Source organism: Drosophila gunungcola, chromosome 3R (assembly GCF_025200985.1).
Source record: "Drosophila gunungcola strain Sukarami chromosome 3R, Dgunungcola_SK_2, whole genome shotgun sequence".
In the NCBI taxonomy this organism is placed as follows: domain Eukaryota; kingdom Metazoa; phylum Arthropoda; class Insecta; order Diptera; family Drosophilidae; genus Drosophila; species Drosophila gunungcola.
This window is the reverse complement of record NC_069139.1, coordinates 14,297,514-14,320,060: the sequence shown is the minus strand read 5'-3', so window position 1 is coordinate 14,320,060 and position 22,547 is coordinate 14,297,514. Positions and strand designations below refer to the sequence as shown.

At 41.2% G+C, this 22,547-nt stretch overlaps 3 protein-coding genes across 6 annotated transcripts; 1 reads left to right on the top strand and 2 right to left on the bottom strand.

Annotated features, from left to right (window-relative positions):
* Positions 1 to 4,880: 4,880 nt before the first annotated feature.
* On the bottom strand, positions 4,881 to 5,310 carry LOC128266733 (metallothionein-2). Its single transcript, XM_053003450.1, has 2 exons — positions 5,271 to 5,310; positions 4,881 to 5,193 (listed from the first exon to the last, which is right to left on the bottom strand). The coding sequence occupies exons 1-2, from the start codon at positions 5,293 to 5,295 to the stop codon at positions 5,093 to 5,095; spliced, it is 126 nt and encodes a 41-aa protein (XP_052859410.1). The 5' UTR covers positions 5,296 to 5,310; the 3' UTR covers positions 4,881 to 5,092.
* Positions 5,311 to 5,440: 130 nt separating this feature from the next.
* Positions 5,441 to 5,978, top strand: LOC128266731 (metallothionein-4). The gene is made up of 2 exons (XM_053003448.1): positions 5,441 to 5,713; positions 5,779 to 5,978. Exons 1-2 carry the CDS (start codon positions 5,689 to 5,691, stop codon positions 5,886 to 5,888), a joined length of 135 nt encoding a protein of 44 aa, XP_052859408.1. The 5' UTR covers positions 5,441 to 5,688; the 3' UTR covers positions 5,889 to 5,978.
* Positions 5,979 to 22,140, bottom strand: LOC128266700 (signal transducer and transcription activator). Of its 4 annotated transcripts, none has more exons than XM_053003396.1 (10): positions 21,764 to 22,140; positions 12,466 to 12,875; positions 11,321 to 12,342; positions 10,776 to 11,252; positions 10,452 to 10,709; positions 10,191 to 10,391; positions 10,004 to 10,124; positions 9,305 to 9,481; positions 7,882 to 8,157; positions 5,979 to 7,283 (listed from the first exon to the last, which is right to left on the bottom strand). In XM_053003396.1, the coding sequence occupies exons 2-9, from the start codon at positions 12,588 to 12,590 to the stop codon at positions 8,100 to 8,102; spliced, it is 2,439 nt and encodes an 812-aa protein (XP_052859356.1). In that variant the 5' UTR covers positions 12,591 to 12,875; positions 21,764 to 22,140; the 3' UTR covers positions 5,979 to 7,283; positions 7,882 to 8,099. The 4 variants fall into 4 exon arrangements, with proteins under 4 accessions (XP_052859356.1, XP_052859354.1, XP_052859358.1 ...); XM_053003394.1 differs by having other exon boundaries at positions 10,004 to 10,145; positions 21,764 to 22,139; XM_053003398.1 differs by lacking the exon at positions 9,305 to 9,481 and having other exon boundaries at positions 21,764 to 22,138.
* Positions 22,141 to 22,547: the final 407 nt, after the last annotated feature.

Genomic DNA, 22,547 nt, shown 5'->3' with positions numbered 1-22,547 from the left:
AGTGTGCGGATGCCGGGGCGTAGACTTGGTTTGATTAATTTATGACATTTTCATCCGGCATTGGGCATCCAAGTCACGTGATTGTTTCCAACCACATTAGAGTAGTTCGCACTGATTTAATTTCCGCCCCGGCTGTCGTCAAGGGCCACTTACAATTAGAGCGTCAATTACGTGAAAACGATCCCGATACTTGAGCCCAATTGAGGGTCGTTAAATAGGCGCAGAGCAAAAGTTCAATAATTCAATGCCGAAAAAAATCTAAAGTTTGGCTAAGCCAAACTTCAAGCCCCCACTAATTGGTGTTTAATTGGGTCCGGGGAAGAATGCAGCAACAGCAATAGTCGAAAGTTTGCCAGTGTGCATAGAGCCGCCACGAATTCTGGTTAACTAAAAGCAAGCATTCTCTAAGCCTGGCCAAGCACTTGCCACATTTGCGCTGCATTAAAAATGCATTTCCCCCCTCCTCCTTGCAGTGTGTTTAATAGTCTATGCAACAATGCGATGTGTGTGTGTGTGTATTTGTGTATGTGTGTGCTTGGAGTTTGGGGGCGTAATGCTGATGGCACTCGGTCCCGGGCAGCCATATAATTTGAACATCATGAAGTGCACTTATCAGGACGGTTAGCAAGGGCTGCGATAGATAAGCATCAGCTGACTGAGTGTGTGGGCACAAACTGCATTATACTTACCGAAACTAAAGCAATCTTGGGCTCTCTACTGGTTGGATGAGCAACTGAAGCTCCTCCTAAGCCATTGCTTATTAAAAACACACCACGTCATCCCCGTAGTTTGATTGTGCTTGCACTCGAAATAGCATCCACTTCAGTTTTTATTTTATCTGTAAAAACTTAAGAAGATCAATTGGGCTGCCTTTTTAAACATAGTATTTATAAGGTATTTAATTTTAATATATATATTGAAAAACTGCAGCCTGATCAACCATTTCTTTTGTATAGCTTTAATAACATAAGATTTAAATTGAAATTGATTATAATTTTTAAAAAATTGTAAAAGATAGTGATGTTTTAAAATCATTTTTTATTTTGATTACGCTTTGTAAACTCAAAATATATCTCCAAAATCAGATTGCTTTTAAATATAATAGAAATGTAAACTATAAATGAGAAGAGCATTATAATTTTCCTTCAGTGTGGGATTTCCTTTTACAGTGTAAGCAGTTGACTTTGATTGCCGTTTGGACAACGCGTCGTATGATTGTTTTTAGCTTGGCTGCAGAAGAACGAGCACGGCAGAGCCAAATTGATTTGTGCACGTGCACGGTTAGCTAATAAGGCACGGACGGACCAACCCAATGCTCTGCCGGATGTCATTCGGAAATGCTTTGGAATCGCCGCTGACATTCTGTGTCCCTCGGTAGCCCTTCCCCTGCAGTTCTCCGGTTGCAACTGACACGTTGGACGGTTTTGAGGGGGCCGCTGGCAGGATATGTACATTCTGGACAGCTGCCAGGTCAGGGCGTTGGCCATGTTCACTTAATTAACAACATTACAGCATTAACACACACTCAGACCCGCACACAGACACAGACACAGACACACACACACACACACACACACACACATATGCTGCGAAAGTTGCATTAAAGTTTGATAATAAATCTAACGGTCAACAAGGACATAACTGTTATTTTGTTTGTTGGCTCGTCTGACAGGCGGACACGAGGGTTCGGGGGCGTGTCCCGCCGTAAGCCGCCTTTGTCTTTGCATTGGGTGTCACATCGTCTAATAGTGCATTCGTGCATATGAAATTGCTGTCAACAAAGGGCAGCACCCACAATTGGCGGGGTCAAAGGGAAAGGACGGGAATGGACGGGAAAGGGACTTCCTGCAACCACAGGATGTGCTGCCTTAATGGGTTTGCTTGGCCTTAGTTATGGCAATCACGAGGTGACACATTTACACGCTCCCCAACCTCCAAAGTGCTTGGGGAAATCAGTGACAAATCGAAAACTGAAAACGAAGTAAAAAATAAAAAATGAGAAAAATGCGAAGAGTGCCGGCAAAGCGATTGATAATCGCCCAGGCAGACGGGCGGCTTCCAAGGCCACCCACCTGGATGCTAGTGGGGTGTGGGTGGGCGTGTTTGATTACGCACTTGGGACCACTCCACCTAAACGCGAATATGTGCCAGCGTATCAAACCAATGTCGCTGTTGACAGATTTAATTTTCCTGCGTGCAGGAAATTTTCAATTTGAAGAAAGGCTTAGGGTTTAATTACTAAAATGTTATTAATGCAGGAAATTTTTAATGGCTTTAAGAGATATGTAGATAAATAACATAAATAGCATTTATTTTTTAGTTTTAACTTGAGTGAGGAGAAGCTTAATTTACAAAATTCCACCGCCTAACTAAAATTACCTTCAGTCATTTTTCATGTCTATACCGAATAGTCTAAAACTGAAGTGTAAGAATTTTATATCATACATTTGTGATGTTCATTTAATACTCATTCTCAATTCTTCAATTCTTCGTACCCTATAATTTAAATTTCATGTTTCGAGGGTGTATCGTTCAATAGTTTTGAGGCCATTAAATGGAGCCAATAATGTTATACATTTTACCTTTTATATTTAATTCCTGCAAAGTCCAAAACATGCAGGCATTTCCTTAGAGGTAAGCCAATAAAACAAATTATAAATTAATATGTTTTATGGTGAATGTGTGGTACCCAACTAGCCAAGTTGCCCACTCCCGATGGATTTCGCAACACACCAGACCGCAAATGGTGGCGAGATTTGCAAATTGGCCAAGATTTGTAGTGTTGGCCACAGCGGTTGGCTCACAAACGCAGCTCCGAGCGTACTGGTCTAAAGTTTTCCAGCTCGCTGGGAGGTGGAAATTAACGCAGGGACAACCGGAGCAGCTGAGCTGAAACCAAAACAGGACCTGTCTGGCCGCAGTCTGTGTGTTTTTTTTTCGGGCCTTTTGCGGGCTTTCGGGCCAACGGGACAACGGGGCAACGGGCACCTGGCTAAAACGATGGGCAGGGAGGGCTCACCCGCACAGTAGACGGCTGCCGACTAATCTGTTAATTTATGTTGAAAAGTTCAAGGAAGTTTCGAAGCGCTTAGCAAACAAATTGCAATAAATTATTAAGAATATTTGCGCACAACAGGGGCGTGTGACGTGATGTTGGGGCACAGTTTTTGTGCATTTCATTAATTTATGTTTCGTTGCCTGCCCAAACTTCTCGCCACTTGTGTGGATAATTTGATTTCGCCGTAGAACAACTTTACATCGCCAGGAGGCAAGATTCACACGCAAAGATAAACACGAGACAGGTCCTTCTGGTCCTTTGTCCCCAGCTCTGTGTCCCTTATCCCTTATCCCTCATCCCGTATCCCTTATACCGTCGAGGGTCGAAAGTGGCCAACGAAAAGTTAAAATGTTCTTATGCATAAGTGATGCGCTGGCGCCTCTCGTCCTTTTTCGCTTTTCGGCTGGCGACAAAGTCCTCACGAAGTGCCCGCATTGCAGTTGTTTCCGCTTTGCTTCGCTTCACTTTGCTGCGACATGAAAACTTAATGTCGTAATTAACTGTTTGCGTTTGCGCTTTAAGAATGCCGCCAAAAGCGGTGATGTGCACGAGTTGCGTATACGCCCTGTGTCCCTTAAATCGCGTATACGCCCCTTGTGCCATAAGCCGAGATTTAAACGCATCGCGTGTCCCACTTGCGGTCTGCAACTTTCAATGGCAACGTGTCACTTTATCGGGCACCATTTGGCAAATGGTGTGACACGAATTTCCTGCCAGCAGCAAATCAGAACCAAACAAAACAAAACAAATAGAGCAAAACGAGGTGCGATGATGGAAGCGAAACGGCTGACTGGCATTTCGACTGACTGAACCCAAACAGGAAATGGCTGTAAAAACATCATAGCTCGAACTTCCACCCATACGAATTAACTTTGATGAGTTGGCGCAAAAAGTAGTTACCAGGCGCGATTCCATTTCCGCCGCTTAACGTCATTAAAAGCGCTGAAATTGAAAATTCGGCCAGGAGCTAAGCTCCCAGGGTGTCAAATAGAAGCCACCACGCTCCCCACCTTGGCTTCGTTTCGTGCCCAATTTCCCAAGTGGCAGGCTGTGAAATAAGATTGTCAACTGCAATTAGCGCGCTTAATGCATCTTTCCGATGCGAATCGACTGCAAGGTAGCGTGTCCTTCACGGCTGTCAATCTGCCAGATGTTTATACACTTACCTGCCATCCTGTCAGTCTGCTTACGGCACGCATCCTGAAGGACTGTGGCAAGGACACGGCACTCAGACATGCATTCGCTGCTCACTACTCACTACTCAGTACTCACTTCTCAGTACTCGCCCCTCCAAGTTGCACATTTAAAGGCTGCGGCGACTCGAGTGCCCTTCCACAGCCTGATGGCCCTTCAACCAACGCACCTCCACAGCCAACCACACTTGGCTAAATGGGCCACACAAATGGTGGCGAGCTGTTTTGCTTGGCTGCAAATTAAATAAACCCTAAAGATTAAAAACTTATGACCAAAAGTGAGGCCTCGAGTTAAAACTTCCGCTGCAAATCCTCTGAAATCATTTGAGTCGTTTTTCCTATTTATTCATGGAGTTTAAATAGGTACTTTAGTGCAGAGTGAGCTGAAATTGTAATGTAATTTATAAGATTTAATTTAAATACGTTCTTGTTTAAATTCTTAAAGCTTTTGCATAAGCAATAACCATTTAAAAAAAGGCAACCGCCTAAATTTTTTTAGACAACTGTTGATGTACAATATGCAATTGCAATCGAAAATTGATATCATCAATATTCCGCTGGCTTTAAATTCAAAACTTATATTTAAATTGAGTGGAATAAAACAAAAGCTTTATAATTAAAAGCTGGTCTAAATTAACAAAACTGGTTTCTTATTTTAGTGAATTTAAATAATAAACCTTTCTATATTATTGATTGATTGTTTATTTTTTAACCTCCAGTTCTCTGGGGTTTCAATTAATTAAGAATTAAATTTACTATAACATTACAACGGGTGTTATTCAGGTTCAGTCGGAGATTAGCTACTAAGAACTATATAAATAATGCTTTATGTAGACGCCAATCACTTGGCCTGGCAGCATTTGGCTCCCGTCTTGGCGGCGCATTGGCATTGGCTGTTTCCGGCGCAGTTTCCTCCGCACTTTCCGGCTGAGCACTGGCAGTCTAGAGTTAAAGGGTTTATTCTATTAGTATTCAATTTTATTAGCTCGATTTCCCCGTTCCGGTGGACTGCTACTTACTGTTTCCGCATCCCTTGCAAGGCATCCTGTTGGTTTTTTGGTTTGCTGGTCTCTAGAGTTACCGAAACTTGGAGGTGTTGAAACTTTGTGATGACTTCTGGTGGCAGCACTCTGCTCTTTATACCCCATCCAACCAATCGAAACTATGAGCCGTGCTGACTGATTAGATAAGCAAGCCGTGTGCAGTTGCGCGCGATCAACGTGCGCAAAAAAACCTCATGATTTTTGTGCCCAGCGATGATAAGGCTAATTTGCGCACGCCCTGATAGGAATAGGATGGACTTGGTGGTGTGCAAAGCGCTGGATGTACTATAAGAGCGCTTGGCCACATAGCTGCATTCATCAAAGAGTGCTTTCTAGCAGCAAAGTTAATTAGTTCAAAATTAATATCCTCAAACCGAAGTCTAAGAAATACAACATGGGTTGCAAGGCTTGTGGAACAAGTAAGTATACAAGTTGTCAGGGGGCCAAACCAGGCAGATAATTCATTTAGAAACTTAATCCTCAGACTGCCAGTGCTCGGCCACAAATTGCGGCGATAACTGCGCCTGCAGTCAACAGTGCCAGTGTTCCTGCAAGAACGGACCCAAGGACAAGTGCTGCTCCACCAAGAATTAAATTCATATGCCCTTTATCAAGCTCATCTTAATTCGTGATATATAAACCTTTGGCATGAAATCGTAATAAATACACAATCAATTCACTCAATTTTATGTTTAAAATCAAATCTTTATTGGCCATTTTGACAAGAATAGTTCTTTAGTTATTTTCCACTGTTGTTTTTAAAATAGCACACCCAATTAGCGTTTGTAATTACATTTAGAACACTTACACAATGTACACAATTATTTCAAATACACAGCGAGTATAGGACATTAGTAATATCCAAAATATCAACATTGTTTTTGGCGAGCCTTTCTCAAGTGACTCTGTGTATGTGTATGTGTGGTTTGTGTGTGTGGGTGTGGGTGTTTGAGTTTGTGTATAGTTTTTGGGGAATGTGTGTGTGCGCTAGTTTTCACAATTAAACATTAAAAACTTTACGTACACATTATTAAATTTTGTTTCTCAAATTGTGAGTACACAAAAGGAATTCCGTTTCCATTCGCATTTAAGTGTTTCAAATGTTTATTGAATTGTTTATTTATTTGGGGGTGTACTTAAGTCTTATAAAATTCTTAAGGCTCACATAAAAAGCTAAGTGTAGTGAAGTGTTGTGTTGTGTTATTATTGTTGTTGTTTACATTAATGATTATGTTTACGATCTCTCAAACAAAGGTCGAGTGCTTCTCGTGTCTCTAATAACTGACTAAAAAGGCAACCGCATTTGGCGCATTTGAAATGCATTGCAAACTTTGCCCTGACTCAAATAAAAATGTTTAAAAAAAAAATATACATTGGTTGGTTAAATTTTTGCGCATTTTCAGCATTGGAAGCCAATAAAGGAGGGGTTCACATAAAGCATTTCACAATGATACTTAGATTAAAACTAAAATTAACGCAAACATTCCTTGCGTTGCTGCACTCGTTGATTTGTTTTTCACTTTCGTTAAACTTAGGCTTAGCAAAGTATTTCGTATTTCAAAATTTTAAAATTAGTCGATTAACATTAAAATCAAAATCAAAAATTTAGATTCAACAAATAGTTACTCACTAACTAAACCGATTCTCTCGTCAATATAATTTAAACATAATGCTTTGTCACAGACGAACACGTCTTAGTACAAAAATAAAATTATATGTATTTATATATATATATATATATATATATATATATAAAGGTATATATAAAAATATAAAACGATTAACATGCGGACACATTCCAAAGGTTTTTACAAAACAGAAATTCTAAGTTCAGCATAAGTCAGAAACGTTCATAATCACGAAATAGACAATGTTCTGATTGTGTGCTGAAGGTGTTTGTTTGTGTTGAGGTGTCGCAATTTGCATGCATTGCTCTGGTAGATCTTATTGTGGTTGATGTTGTTCTTGTGGTTTGGCGTTTCACAAAAGCTGCAAGGATAAAGGTAAGACTTGAGTTTAAAATTGATAAAAAAAATTGTTCTTAAAAAGTAGTAGGTTCACGATTAACATGTAAAATCTGCAGCTATCTTGTTTTTCAAAAACATATATATATTCACCACTGGTGGCAGAAAAGCGTCTGTGTACATATACGTATATAAATATATAGATAATCTGCATGTAAATTCGTAGTTTCATTTCGTTTCCTGTACGGAGTTTAATCTTTTCTAGCTAGTCTTAAAAAGCTATCGGGTCCCAGACCAGTGAATCCAACATACTTCCATTCCGAGTTCCCTAAACTTTCTCAAGATTTTCATCTTTACTGTGTATAACATGTGTAAGTAGCGTAAAACGACAATCAACGTTAAAAATACGTTTAACAATTAACTAGACAATTGTGAATATTAAATATGTAGCTTAATAAACCTCTCCATTAAAATTTATAATTTATCTATACTCATCTTAGGAATACACATTTAACAACTCATTTATTTGTTGTAGTTTTCGATCTGACCCCAAGTGCAAACAAAATCTAAGTGCGTTTAGGTGATGGTTTAGGTGGAGCAATGTCAAGAGATTAAATACATACCAAACAAAACCTTCCACTACGATGCATTCCCAAGTCTAATAATTACATCTAGATAACATTAAATAAAACTTTCGAATAGCACAATGAGTCATGCGCCATATCGTTGCAATCGCTGAGGTGGCGTAAACATCATCGTCGGACTTCCAAGATAGCGGCACACGTTCAGGTGTTTATCTGATTTCGTTTATACATAGACTTCTACATGTTTCATAGTTAGTTTAGTTATATACCTCAAAGTTTGTCATCGAATCGAAGTCCGCCATTCCAAAGTCACCACTAAAAAAGATTCAAACAAGTTGGGGTAAAAAACGGAAAGAAAGACATTAATAAATGAATAAAAACCAGGATAAGAAAAAACCATAATCATGCGTAATCAGGCTGGGGGTAAAGTAGGTAAGGTAGGGATAATGCATTATTTGTAGGGCATATAAGAATGAAATGGCAAAGAAGTGCGAAGCGAAATGAATATTTGAGTTTTTTGGAAATTTTAGATTCTATGACCTAACGCTTCTATTGAAGCCAGTCCCTAACACTTTGTAGTGTCGTTAGGATTACATATAAAAACAATAACATCAAATCACAATTAAGTATTACAACAGTAACAAGCATGCAGGCCTCAAAAAGGGCATGCAAAAATATTTTATATCTAAAACAACGATTAGTTTTGAACATTTGTCGAATTTGTAAGATTATTTTAAACCCGAAACTGCCAAAATCGGATGTTTGGTTATCTCAGATCGGCTTAGGTCAGTTTATAGGTGCATGATGGTGCTATTCTGTAAGCTGCGTTCAAAGCGAAATATAGAAGAGGGTATACATGAGCGGTTAGAGGGTTTATAATTTAAAGTTGTTTAAAAGTGTCTTAATTTTGTTTTTAAAAACAAATTTTCTTTAAGTTAAGGCTGAGAAGTTTAAAGAGATGGCAATACTTTGAAACTAAACTGTACAATATAAAAGACTCACTTAAACGTAACATAAATAATTGGTTAAATCTCTTAGGACTTATTTGCGAGTGACTAGAACTATAGTTAATAATCTCCAAGAATAGCCCATCTGAAGGTAATGGATTAAGGAAGTGATTTTTGGCATGTGCTGCTGATGAGGCGATGCATTTGCAATGAGAATGACGGGACGAGCGGCTATTCGATTAGGGGAATAGAGGGGATGGTGGTCAGGACGGATCGATCGGATGAGAGCGCTATTAGGGCGTGAATGAATGCGGACGAACAGCTCGGGAAATATCAACCCGTGAGCGCGTGAAGTGATCTGGATTGAGTGATTTGGATGCTAAACGTAATTAAAGCGTTATACCTTTCGGTAAGTGGTACAACCAACTTAAGCCCAATACCCAGCCATCAGTTATGAATGGATGGTCTGAGTTAAAGGCGATGGCACCGCTTATGCTCAATAATTGGTAACGTACTGTCTAGAGCCGCTCATCATTATGGCCTCATAGATCTCATTTATCACGGGATCGTCGGGAGAAGCGCATTCAACGATTCTCTCTAGGGCCTCGACCGTTTCGCTAGCATCGGAATCTGATTCCTCAGTTCGTGCTACGCTAGGGCTATAGTAATTGAAGAAGCTCTCTGGCGAGAAACTGAACCGTCACCCAAAAATCAATAGCCGCAGAAGGTTGAAAATGAAAATAAACAAAGAGTAGGGTAGGTAAGTTTCTGTGTAAGTACAAATAAGTAGAGTCAAGTGACATGAAGAGCTCATCGAAGTGCTCAGCCAGAATTCCAAATTAATTTTATTAGTTCGTATAACAACAAAGCCTCAATTTTGGGTTAGTCAGGGGGCAAACGCTTTCGGTTTCGTCGTTTTGCCCCTTTTTAACGTTTTCTTTTCGAATTCAAAGTATTGCAATCTGGTTAAACTTTTTGGTCAAAATCATAATCAAAACAACGCAAAGTAAAGCAAAGAAAGCTGAAACATAAAAGGCAGATCAGCCATGACATAGAGGCTTTGTCGATCATCTCGGGCCGAGGATTAGTTCTCTACTCAGGCACTTAAGCCAAGGGGAAAAGGCTCAATGGGTAACAAGTGGATTATTGTTTTTCTTGTTGCTGTTGGCGGTCGGATTGGCGTGTTAGATGTGGCGTCGACATGCAAAACTTACTTTCCCAGTTGCATGGAATCCTGTTGTGACACGTGATGCGGGGTTCCACTAGTGGATCCGTTGTCCCCGTTGCTGCAAACGTGGACGTGCAATTGGCTTTTCACATATCCGGTCACGGGATCTATAACGACGGGTTCAGGTTCTGATTAAGAGTGTTAGACCGTGCCTTCTAGGATTCCAATTTTACCTTGACGCTTCGAGTAGAACTCGCCGAAAGCGGCGTCCCTTTTCACGGGAGACGAATTGCGATCGCTGGGATGCAGCCAGCAGAGCACATCGAGATCTCGGATGCGATCGGCCAGGCTCAGCACCTGGAAATCACGTGCTGTCCAGGGCGCCAGCATGGTGACCAGCCCGTTTTCGTTCACATAGGCGATGGTGACTCCACCTGAAGTTCCAAAGGAAGTTTTAGCAAATCCGTGAAAGCATCAATTGAACCTGCACTCACCTAACTCGCTGTCGGAGAAACGAAGCAGGAAGGTGCCGATGCCACAGACTGAGCGCAGCAGATCATCCTGTGCCTTGACCTTGTTAATGAAGCCCATGATGCAGCCAGCCTTCCACATGCCCAACATGTGATCTTTGGTGAGTTTCATGATGGCAAAGAACCATTCCCAGAAGGTGAAAGACCGCTCGGGCAAGGGTTCCTTGCAGAACTGATTCCACGTAATGTATTCGGACCGCTCCTCACGCTGGAGCTTCTCGTCTATAACCATAAGCACAATTAGAATTGATTAGCATCAAATTTGAGTATTTATAGTATACCACTCACATAGGAAGTCCAGGTTATCAATAGTCAAGGAGCGCCCTGTGCAAGATCCGAATTTAATGTTTAGCGCCACCGAAAGCTGGGCCCAGGTAACACGATCGGTGATTACGAAGGGATCGCGCACAATCTCCGCGAACGCGTTGTCCCAAGTAATGGTGGCCCAAGACTGTGGCTCCTGGTTGCCGTGCACGATCACCACCACCGGGAGTGACAGGGTCCACACGCGGATCTGGAAATCGTTTACTGTGGTGGTGGTGTAGAAGAACAGGGTGAACTTCTCGTCCATGACGCTCTCGGTGCCCTTCTTCTCTGCCCGCTTGATCTTCTTCAGCTGCATGTTGCGGAAGCTGGCGGAGAACACATGGTTATTCTGCTGGTACTCCATGGTACTCGAGGCGTTCTGTATCTCGCCCGACGATTGCCCGGCCACGGTGTTGTCCATCTGGGGATTGCGGGTGACGTAGCGCTGCGCTTGGATCTCTATGGATGGGAATTAGGAAGGATTTAAGTCTCATATGTTATTCAGGAGTAGCCAATTTTGTCCTCACCTGACATGATGATGCACTCTACTGTTGGCGGATTGTTGTGGATGCCCAGCTGGGAGCCAATGAGCCAGCGCACAGAGGCCGCAAAGCGTGTGTTGGTCTTCATCACTTGCGGCGGCTGCTTGTCCACGATGAAGGCGGAGCATACCAGGTGCTTTTGCGCGTTCTGCACCTGTTCGAGCAGGTGTGTTAGCTCCGGTTCGTCGCTGACCAGACGCACGCGCATCGTCTCCTTAACAGCAGCCAGCATGTGGGCGATGAAAGTCTCAAGCATCTCGAAGCAGCGCTGGATGTCGTCCAGGGAGCCCTCATTGAATGGGGCTCCGTTGCCGGCTTGCGCTTGTTGGTGGCGCCAGTTCTTCAGCTCGTGTAAGACCATCTCGTGAAGGGACTCGTAGTACATAAAGCTGCGACGCATTGTGATCACGATGGTGGCCTTTTCGTCGATCAAGCTTCTGAAGGCCACGTCCGCGTTCGGCGAGGCTGTGGAGCTCAGCATGTAGCCGTAGTTCTGGACCAGCAGCTTCAGGGCGTTGGCGCAGTTGCCGAATTCGTTAAGGGTCTGCATGATCTGGTGCTGCACCTCGTAGAGCTCCACCTTGGGTGTGGCCATGCCGAGTGCTGGCGAGGCGATGCCGCCTGTATTTTGCACGTTGTGGATGCCCTGAACCACTGACGGATTGCAGCTGTTGGTCACCGCCATCAGATCACTGGCGTCCATATAGCCGGTAACCATTGGCGAGTTGTTCATGTTGTAGGGATTGAGCGGCATCGATTGGCCTGCGGTGGAAGCGACGCTTTTCTCGGTGACCAGCTGCAGCTCTTTCTGTAGGCCGCTGCGCAGGTGGGTGTACAGCTCGACGGCGGAGGTGCGTTGGATGAGGGCGCAGAGCTCCACCACTCGGAACTTGAGCGCCTGGTCGGTGGCGGTGCGCGTGGACAGAAGCTTCTGCTGCAGGTCCTCGTTGAACTTCAGGGACACGCGCTCTAGTTGCTCGGTGGAGTTGGGTGTGACCTGCTCGGACCTGAGGAGGTGGAAGATAATCGGCTATTAGATCATGCCCTGTTCATGGAGCTTAGCGAACTTAGTCGTATCCTGCTGCTGGCTTCAAACACCCCATTACCCCCCAACATCCCGCTCTACTCACATTATCCTGTCTTCGATCCAGGGCGCCAAGCAGAGGCGCAGGTCGAGCAGGCCCTTCTCTTCGTAGTAGGCCGCCATACGCTGCTCGCAGTCGGAATGACTGGAGACGCGCTTCCACAGGCTCATGCTCTTGATCTACCCAATGGATATGATGATGGTATTGTGATTTTTGATGCTTAGCTGTGACAGCTGAATGGGTATGGTAATCAGTGCAACGTTTGGGATTTGGTATTGGGCCCGATCTCAGTTTCTGTTGTGGGACTGTTTATTTTGAGGCTATTGGCCCGATCAAGGTCCGGCTGGCTTCGACAGGCAAATGAGTCGGATGTGTCCATAAAATGCAATCGCATACATGCGAACGAGATCGTGTTTTTCTGATTTGGTTTGGATTTTAGTATGGTTAGGAGGAAACTATAAATACACAAGCATATGTACATGAGGGTAAGTGCGTGGTTTTGAAAAAATAATGACTCCTAATATTGAATTAAAATGTGATGTGATGGAATGGTTTTGAGGGATCCAAAGGCATATGTAAAACCCAAAGCGATATTAACACTATTTGCACTGCAGCTCGAACTGCAAGTCATGTACCCATAAAGACAGCCAATTGTTGAATTATCTTTCAGGGTTTGGGGTCCCCCTTGGTCAAATAACCAAATGCACACAAAGAAAACGATGTTTGTGTCATAACGAAATGTAAAGAAAATGCTGTTCAGTAAACATATTTGTTACGCCTTCCAGAACTATAACCACCAGATAAAACTGATAAATGTATGGTTGTTTACGTTGGTTGTTTATATTACTCAAAACTAATAAGATTCAAGATAAAAACAGTATGATATTTGAAAGATTTGTATATATATAGTTTCTTTACCTTGCCCAAAATAATTTCATTGTAATATTAAGCTTGTTTTGAAATTGTGCTCAATTTGGTAATGGAAATTTAATTAGTCGTAAGTATTAGAAGAGAAGGAAGCAGATCCCCCAGTCGTATCGTGAGGTCATGGAACATCGCTTTGTGAGCGAGATAAAGAGCTGAATATGAAGGCGAATAGGCCGGCTTTAGCCTTTAATTACCATAACAAAAAATTATTGCAAATGGCAAACACAGCGAGAAAAACCAGCTCGCACGCAAGTGAGAAAGTAAACAAGACGAAGCAAAACAACGCGTGAGGTGAACTCGAGACGCTCCGAACAACAGGTGTGAAAATTAATTGCACCGCCGGGCGAGTCCGATCCGTGGGGAATATGACTCTTTATGGCCATGCTAAATGGTGCTGATAAGGCAGGCACTAGCCGAGCCCTTCTCCATGTCCTCCTTTGGCTCTTGGCCCGGTCCGCACCACCGGCGACAGTTTCTTGTCGTCGAAACGTGACCGTAAATGAGCGGTAACCCAGACGCAGGTCCAGACTCAAGACTGTAGACTCAAGACTGAAGAACCAAACCCAAAACCCGAACCGAAGCGTGTTTGCTTTTGTGGTCGATACGCTAATTTCTGTAGTTACCCGGAAAAAAGGCCAGCGCGACGCTCACGTAGCAAATATGAATGGCACAAGAAAACGAAGAAGTTGAAAGAGTGGTGTAAACAAGGCAAACCAGTCCATTTCCAGTCCAGGCAACGAAATTAGATAAGGATCTAATGACCGAAACAGACCCGAAAATGCAGCCCAAGCCAAAGGGACCAACTCGAGTGAGTGAGGTGGATGATCACAAAAAAACAGGTCGCGATACCTGCCCCAGGAACCGAATTCGGATGTGCGGCTCACTAGGTATGAGAGTCAGGGAGTCAGCTTAGGTAGATGGAACCAATATGATTGTGTGCAAGGTATACTCGCTATACTCGAAGGCAGGTTTATTTCTATTCATAAGTTAATGCTGCTGATGTTGCTGCTGTTACTGCCCTTCGACGCTTTTTAGTCCAAAGCAAAGTAGTTCAAGGTTCTGGATTGGTTGCCTCTAATATGCCAAGTCAGTTGGAAACAACTCCGCGAAGTTGGCAAAATTTTGTTGTCTTCTCTATCATTAGGAGCGCCAACATGCGGCCTTAGAAGAAATTTTCCGCTTTTAATCAACATAAAAAGCTGCAAACTAATGCAGCTACATTGTGAGTCACCAACTTCGAGGGTTATCAGTGAAAAAAACTTGAGGAAATACAAAAGGAAAACCTCGTTCTGATGGACGTGTTGATTTCGCGGATCGATTGACCAGCTTTACGAAGAATTCTCCCTGATCCCGATCCCACTTGGGTTATCTGAGAGGAGCTGAGCCTGTTCGCAGCCACCTGCGAAGCGATCGAGCAGACTGTTTACAAACAATCAAGAAGCGATAGCCAGTCGGGGTATATATGTCACATAAACAATAACAAAGCACAGAAAAACAAACAAATTAAAGTGATATTTAAATAGGATGATATTTGAGCAGGTCTTTACCGAACGATTGGGGGAACTAAACTGAAGGCTATCCTAATTTAACTCCTTACTTTTATACCCAAAACTTTTCAATTGATAAGGCCGAAACGAGAATGGCACAGTCGACATGGCGAACCGTTAAGAATGATATAAAAATTACGCCGAAGTTGTTAGAATAATCATTCCTCATATTATTACCATGCTCTGATAACACGATGGCCAAAAAGGCATTGATGAATCAATTGCTACGAAAGATTGCGTATGGATTAGGGGGAAAACTTGTCGAGCAACCGAACAAGACACTTATCAGGTCAGATGGCCAACTTTGAATAGCCCTCTATTACTTCGAGGAAAAGCGAAAGGGAACTGCAAAACTAGTGACCGAATGTCAAAAATTTGTATGCCAATAAACATATTATTATGAAATTTGGCTAATGGAATTATTATGTTAATTTACGCACAGCTAATGTATGTAATCATCGCAAATAACCAACCGCAGGCCATAATTAAAGTGCAAAATGCACGGATGGATGACTGGATGGCCTCCGCCCTCTTTGGGGGCCTTGGAATTCCCTTTGCAATAGTTTTTGGGGGAGTGCCGTCGTTGGGGACCAAAACTACATACCGGTAGTTTTCTAATACGGAAATGCCTTATCAACGTCTTTAAACATTCTAAACTAATCGCGTTCCAAAAAAGTTACTCATTTGAAATCCTTTTTTTTTGCCCTGAGTTTATCTTGTGATGCTGCGCCAATCAAATCCAGTTTCGGTTTCGCCATCCGCACGAGCGAGCTACGCTCAATGGAAGCAAAAACAAAGCCAAACAAACCAAGAAACAAACGCAGACGCGATAAAAAAGTTTTGTGGCTTTTTTAAGTTTCGGTATTGACTGCTAAAAGCGTAAGATAGCTCTATCATGCGACGTCAGAAAAAAAACTCACTGGGAACAATTTTTGAATAATATAACTGTTAGATAAGCAAGATTACTCAAGGAAGTAAATAAAAAATTTATAATAAAACCATTTTTTTTTACTTATTTTCGAAAAACACTTTAGCTTTGGTTTTAAAAACGAAGTAAAGAAATCAAAGAATGCAATTTTGATAAGCTTTTATTTAATAATTTTCAGAAAATAACCTAAAATACATGTTAATTTTAATAAGCAATAGTGTGCATGTATAAATAATGTTTGCTTTAAGTCTCAGAAATAGTCGGAAAGTATAGGTGCACAAGAGAAAATGGATAATATCGAACATTGGCATAAAATGAAACTTTAAAGAAAATCATCTTTTATAATAATGCCTGTTTTTTGCTTTGCATTAGAGGTACACAACCATTCGGCGTTCAGTTAACCGCAAAAGCCACGATAACCGGTAGTTACCTGGCGACCCAACCACCAACCGCTCCCCCGCACAGCCGACATTAGCGATTTATAGCGCCGTATAGAATGTGAGTTAGTCGGAGGGGCAGAGTTGGAGGGCGAAATATATTTACTTAGTTGCAGCCGCACACACGTTATAGTCGGCGTTATTTATACGCGGCTGGTTGTAAATGTTCACACATGTCCACGGGGGCTTCTGGGCCAAATGGAGAGGTGAAAGAAAACGCCGCCGCTGGCCGGCTTCAGAGGGTTAAAAACGTGTATACCACAGCAGACCTTAAAAGCGCGTCACACACGCAAACACAAGTATACTCCAACCACGGACACAATAAATGTGTAACGCGGTTTTTTTTCATTTTTTAAGTGTATGTATAAATTCATTTCGATCTCTCGACGGCGAAAATGTTTTCAGTTGCAAAACTTGAATTTGCATTGACGTCTATCTTTTCGGCGAGCGTTCCGAGAATCGCCGTTTATCCAATGCATATACTAAGTACATTCATATATTCTGACAAACAAAACACGACGGTTTCATTTGCCGGGAAATAAGACAGTTTGGATTCATATTATACCCACCTTCTAAGAACTGATAATATAAATTCATAATTTTGTATAATCAGTAAAGGTACATGGAGGTCAATGTTGTAAGGCTATGTCTAATCTCTCAGTGTCTCTAGCGACCTTGAGCCTTGAATTTTGCACAATGAAAATGCTGTGCATGCAAAGAAAGTGGTTTGGTTTCGTTGCGGGGAAAAGCGAACTGGTTGGGCGGCTTTTTGCATCCGTTTGTTTGTGGGGTATGTAAAGCAGCGGATCCAAGAAAAATATAAGTCAATTCAGCGTTAGTCGGGGGAAAACCCCAAGCTCATAGTTATCTACAATGCCAATTGTTATGGCATATATGCATTCATACATTCTTGACCAACGGATTGTTTGTTAGTATGTATCCGTATCTGTGCATGAGTATCTGTATCTCAACAAGCTCTCGCCGACCAGCTGCCCACACAAAAAACTGAATTTCTGCTGTCGTTCGGCTGACGGCGTCAAACAAAAACCGAATCGCAAACAAACAGAGAAATACAGCGAGAGATACAGAGAAAGAGGGAGAACAACAAAAAAAAGGCCCAATTGCACTTTTAGCCGTGTGATTAATGCTAAGCTAGTAAAAGCCAAATAGGCGCGTCTTAGATAAGCATTTGGCAATGACTCATCGGCACTGAAAATCGGGCAAACGTTACTTCATTTTGTTTATCTTTGTATATTTTTGTATATCTACGCTGCAAAATCTCTGGGATAAACAATCTGCAGATACAGATTGAGAATAATCCCCAAAAGTAGTATGCACACACAATTTGGCGTATTGCCACAGCGAAAATTCTGGAAAACGTGTTATCTGCAAGGTGGGCGTATAAACAAGATATAGGCCAGATAGAAAAGATCCCCACTTTCTTGCGAACTGAAATGCTTTAGAGAATCCAAGAACCGCTAGTGGAAAGTTTTATGGCAGCAGCCTGGCACTGATAAGAAGGTTTGTAACTACGTATCATAAAACGTGAGACAACTGGAAGACACAGTGACACCTCGGTATAAGGAATCGCACTATCTATAACTTGCCAAATGTTCAAATTTTCGTTTTCGAAGCACCCTATTTTAAGACCGCCCAGAAACGCAGCCACACATTTTTTGAGCCATTTAAGTACTAAAGGTCTATGCAAATTAAATCAATTTAAATAATTATTTATTGACACACAAATACCAAATTGAATGTTGCTCATGTCATATTTAATGCTATGTATTTGAGGTAAGTAGCGAAGACGGTGGAATTTATTACCAATCAGGTTGTGTTTAAGGCCAGTACAATTTTCCCGGCCCCTTGGTGGCTTCTATCCCTCGGTTTGGATCCCCAAGAACGAGGGTTCTGTCTTTGTTGTTTCTGGCTGTTCTTTTCGCTTTTTGCTTTCTGCTGCTTTGACATTTGTGTCAGCCAGCCGTACATTTTGTATTTTTCTTATTCAATTTTTTATAAACAACGCACACACTCACGATTTCGTTGAGGAGAGTGTCGTTTGTGGTATTTTGCACTCATAAAAGTTTAATAAGCATGCCTTTGGCCTGAGGGTGTGTGGGTGTAAGTCGTACATCGACAATGGTACCCTCACCCTCCCCACCATCGTTGCACCACCCCCAACCACCCCCCAAACTGCCTTCTTTACCCCGGCAAGTGTAATTTAAGTAATCATTTATCGTTGTTGCTCGCCTGACATTTTGCACGATGCTTGTCGGCTTTCGTTTCCCATACTGCGACACCGAATTGCTTTGGGTATAATGGACTAATTGCCAGTTGAATCAACATATAATTCAAAATCCCCAAAGTCTTGGAACATTGCCAGAAAGACAAATCAATGCTCGATGACACGCTTGCTCTAATTTTTTGAGCTCTCTTATCTGTTAAATAATTCAATGATTTCACGCCCATTATATTAACATAATAATTGATTTTTATTTTAATTGGTGAAGTGGACTTCCCAAAAAATAATTAATGTTTAGTATTTTTGCCAACGAAAGCTAAAATTTTGAATGTTACTGATACTGTCGCTTTTGATTTTTTTAATAAAATCCGTGTTTCAAATCAGTCAAACACCAGACAGGTTATCTCATACAATTTTAAACACTAAAAATCGCTGTTTTTATACCCTTGCAGAGGGTATTATAATTTCAGTCAGAAGTTTGCAACGCAGTGAAGGAGACATCTCCGACCCTATAAAGTATATATATTCTTGATCAGCATCACTAGGCGAGTTGATCTAGCCATGTCCGTCTGTCCGTCTGTCCGTCTGTCCGTCTGTCCGTCCGTTTATATGCAAACTAGTCTCTCAGTTTTAAAGCTATCTGCATGAAACTTTCCCAAAAGTTGTCTTTGTCTTGCAGGTAGTATATAAGTCGGAACGAGCCGGATCGGACGACTATAGCATATAGCTCCCATAGGAACAATCGGAAAAATAAATGAAAAAAAATTATAACTTTGCTGTTTTTTAATTTTTTTTTTAGTTCTTCGACATTTAGTAATGGTTTAATATTTCAGAATTATGGTTTAAATTTTATCAAAATCGGACGACTATAGTATATAGCTCCCATAGGAACAATCGGAAAAATAAATGAAAAAAATTATAACTTTGCTGTTTTTTAATTTTTTGTTTAGTTCTTCGGCATTTAGTAATGGTTTAATATTTCAGAATATCGGTTTAAATTTCATCAAAATCGGACGACTATATCATATAGCTCCCATAGGAACAATCGGAAAAAAATAAAAAAAACTTATAACTTTGCTGTTTTTTTATTTTTTTTTTAGTTCTTCGACATTTAGTAATGGTTTAATATTTCAGAATATCGGTTTAAATTAAAATTGTAATACTATGGCTGTCATAATAATTTTGTGCCAAATAAATATACCGAATAATTGTTATGACTGCAAGGGTATATAAACTTCGGCTAGCCGAAGTTTGCTTCCTTTCTTGTTTTTAATAACATTGGAATTTTGCCGGAATATAATTTAATAGATTTTCTTATCAGGTGATTAAAACAGAGGATGAGCCAAAATATAATAAACATTAAAACAATATTTAAAATTTTACTGCCAGCATGATATTTGTCTCTGCCCTGTTTAATTACTCCTACCAATTAAATAAATTGGTTTCCCCAACACAAGATCAATTTTAGAAACTTTTATAAGGCTTTGTCCGAATCGAAAGGTTAGAATGTTATATATATATATATATATATATATATATATATTTTAAATATGCAACTTATTAACAACAATGAGACACGACAAACACTCGGAATCTATGGATTTTGAAGTGCTATATTTTCGCGTCGTCTAGTGATTAACACTACAGAAGCATGAGGCGATCAAAAAGGGGGTGCAATAAGTGTAAGTACAGTAGGTACTCATTCTGTTGAGACGGGCAGAGGACTGCTCCACTTACGACTGTAGCACAAACGATTAAAAGCAACGCAGTAAGCGACTTTGATAACGAGGTGTCAATGTAACAAAGTAAATAAGTGGAGTCACCGATAAGGAGCAGGGCTCTATTTGCGCTCAAGGACAGTGATTCGCATAATCGCGAATTAATTAGCAGTGCCCATATCGAAGTTCCAAAAAATATCTTTAAACACATGTAGATTGGATTTATGGCGATAAACTGTTCTGCATATGTGTTCACATCTCTTATGTGAGCATGGAGAATTGAAGTTAACATTCCTTAGGAATTAAGTTGCTTTAATAGTTTGACAAAATAAACGAAAAACATAATTTCACTATGATAAAGTCTACATTTAATTAAATCCTTCTAAGTAAATTAAAATTGATTAATTATATTAAAAGAGATACACGAATAAGTACATTTTAAAACTAAATATTCTAGCGCTTATAACAAAACACATTTGGGGTTTTCGAATTTCGATAAAGAATTATAGTTGGGGGTAAACATTCTCCATCACATTAACGAAAACCTTTGTGACAACTACCATAAATCCCCTGTCCATTTAGCCATCGATTAGACGCCAGACTATGACCAATATTAATCTACTGTGCCCGCAACTATCAGGTTTATCAAATGTGAACCGTCGAGGGGTTAACGTTGGCGTCGCTGACAATCGTAATTTGTCCAGTGGTAAGAGCCAGCCGGGTTATAGCCAGGCCAAGAAGTCGGATTGTAGAGAGAAAGAGGGGGCAAGGAACGAGAACGACAGACGACAGCGTACAAGATATAAGTGTTGAGCGCGCAGAAGTTGGCGACGTATGAAAGCAAGAGTAGCATGTGAATATGAGAATGATACGCCAGGCACAGAAAAAAAATTTGTAAGTTCAAGTATTTGATGGCTTTTAACGGGGACCATATAACAAATTTACATTTTCTCAATAGGAAAATTATAATTTAGGCTCTAGCCTTTGGGCCATCTTATGTGTGATCTTTGATTTGAAAAATGTTTAACGAAAATACTACAAATTGCATTTTTTATAAAAAAAAAATAATAGGTTTCTCAATACAAGGCAATGTAATTTTTAATTTTTGACCTGCGCATTTCTTTTGATATCAAACTACTTTTTTTCCCCTGTGCAGGAGTGCGAGTGGGATGGTTAGATGGGGAACAGCTAATATACTCGATAGCGGTGTTGTTGTTGCTGCCATTTGTGCTATTGCACTCGAAATTCTTGTTGCCTTTGTTTTTATGGGCTTTCCAGGAAACAACAATGAACGAGGAAGACGAAGCAAAATAAGAAACAGGAGCGCGTTGCACACATGTGTGAGTGTATTTATGTATAAATAAAGGTTGAAGTGGAAACACATGATGATGGTGCATTGGTTTCGTGGTTAAAATGCAAAGAACCTTCGTGAAGGCCTCTCGGCCACACACCCACCCACAAATGCAGTAGAGTCCTCCCACCCGTGCATAAATATCCCCCATCCATCCCCTCATTTTTGCTCTTTTCCCCCATTTTCTATTTACCTTTGGTACACAAACACCAGGAAGAAACACTGTGTAATCACACACGGCTGGCTGGTATCGGGATGTTTGTATTGGTAGCCTCCCGCTGTTGCTCTTGGATATTTTCTTGTTATGTATTTGCCGTTTTATTTTTAAATCGCGCTCGCCTCACACACACACACACGCAGTGCGAGAGAGACGGGGCAACACGCACACCCGCGCACGCAGTCTGAATTAAACAAACGTAGAGTCCTGGCAAAAACAAAGTCTATCTACGATTCGCGAATGCAAAGTTGGCAAAAGAATTCAACTGGTAGCGCACTTGAAAATTGCTCCGCTTTTGAACGAATGCGGTGAGTAGCTAAAAAAAACGATTGGCTGTTCGTCGGTGGTGGCAAAACATCGATAGTTGGCTCTTTCTCTTTCTGTTAGTTCAACGATATCGTAACATTTCTCTGCTAGTTCGACGATTTCCTAACATTTCTCTGTTAATTTAACCTCACTCATGTAAAAAAAATACTAAAAAATTGAGCAGGTGGATAGATCAGATAGCCATGACTCGAACCTATTAAGACTGTTAATTCAACAGCAATAAATGTTAATAGCAAAAAATAAACCATTTACTGAGCAAATGACAATAAACAAATGTTTAACAAAAGGGGGATTTACACCTGTTTTGCTTATATTATTGTGGCGCCGCTGACTAAAAAGCGCCGATTGTTCGCACACGCATACATATGCAACTTGGTAGCGGTGCAATTAATTGCATTTAATTGATTTGTCCACCCAAAGTCAAGGTTACCCA

What these genes read in the sequence shown, in the direction of transcription:
- LOC128266733 (XM_053003450.1), bottom strand. Translation starts at nt 5,295, where the DNA reads ATGCCTTGCAAGGGATGCGGAAACA. An exon ending in TTGCAAGGGATGCGGAAACA is followed by an intron (nt 5,194 to 5,270) that starts GTAAGTAGCAGT and finishes CTTTAACTCTAG; the next exon opens with ACTGCCAGTGCTCAGCCGGA.
- LOC128266731 (XM_053003448.1), top strand. Translation starts at nt 5,689, where the DNA reads ATGGGTTGCAAGGCTTGTGGAACAA. An exon ending in TTGCAAGGCTTGTGGAACAA is followed by an intron (nt 5,714 to 5,778) that starts GTAAGTATACAA and finishes CTTAATCCTCAG; the next exon opens with ACTGCCAGTGCTCGGCCACA.
- LOC128266700 (XM_053003394.1), bottom strand. Translation starts at nt 12,590, where the DNA reads ATGAGCCTGTGGAAGCGCGTCTCCAGTCATTCCGACTGCGAGCAGCGT. An exon ending in TGGATCGAAGACAGGATAAT is followed by an intron (nt 12,343 to 12,465) that starts GTGAGTAGAGCG and finishes CCACCTCCTCAG; the next exon opens with GTCCGAGCAGGTCACACCCA. An exon ending in GATTCCATGCAACTGGGAAA is followed by an intron (nt 9,482 to 10,003) that starts GTAAGTTTTGCA and finishes GTGACGGTTCAG; the next exon opens with TTTCTCGCCAGAGAGCTTCT.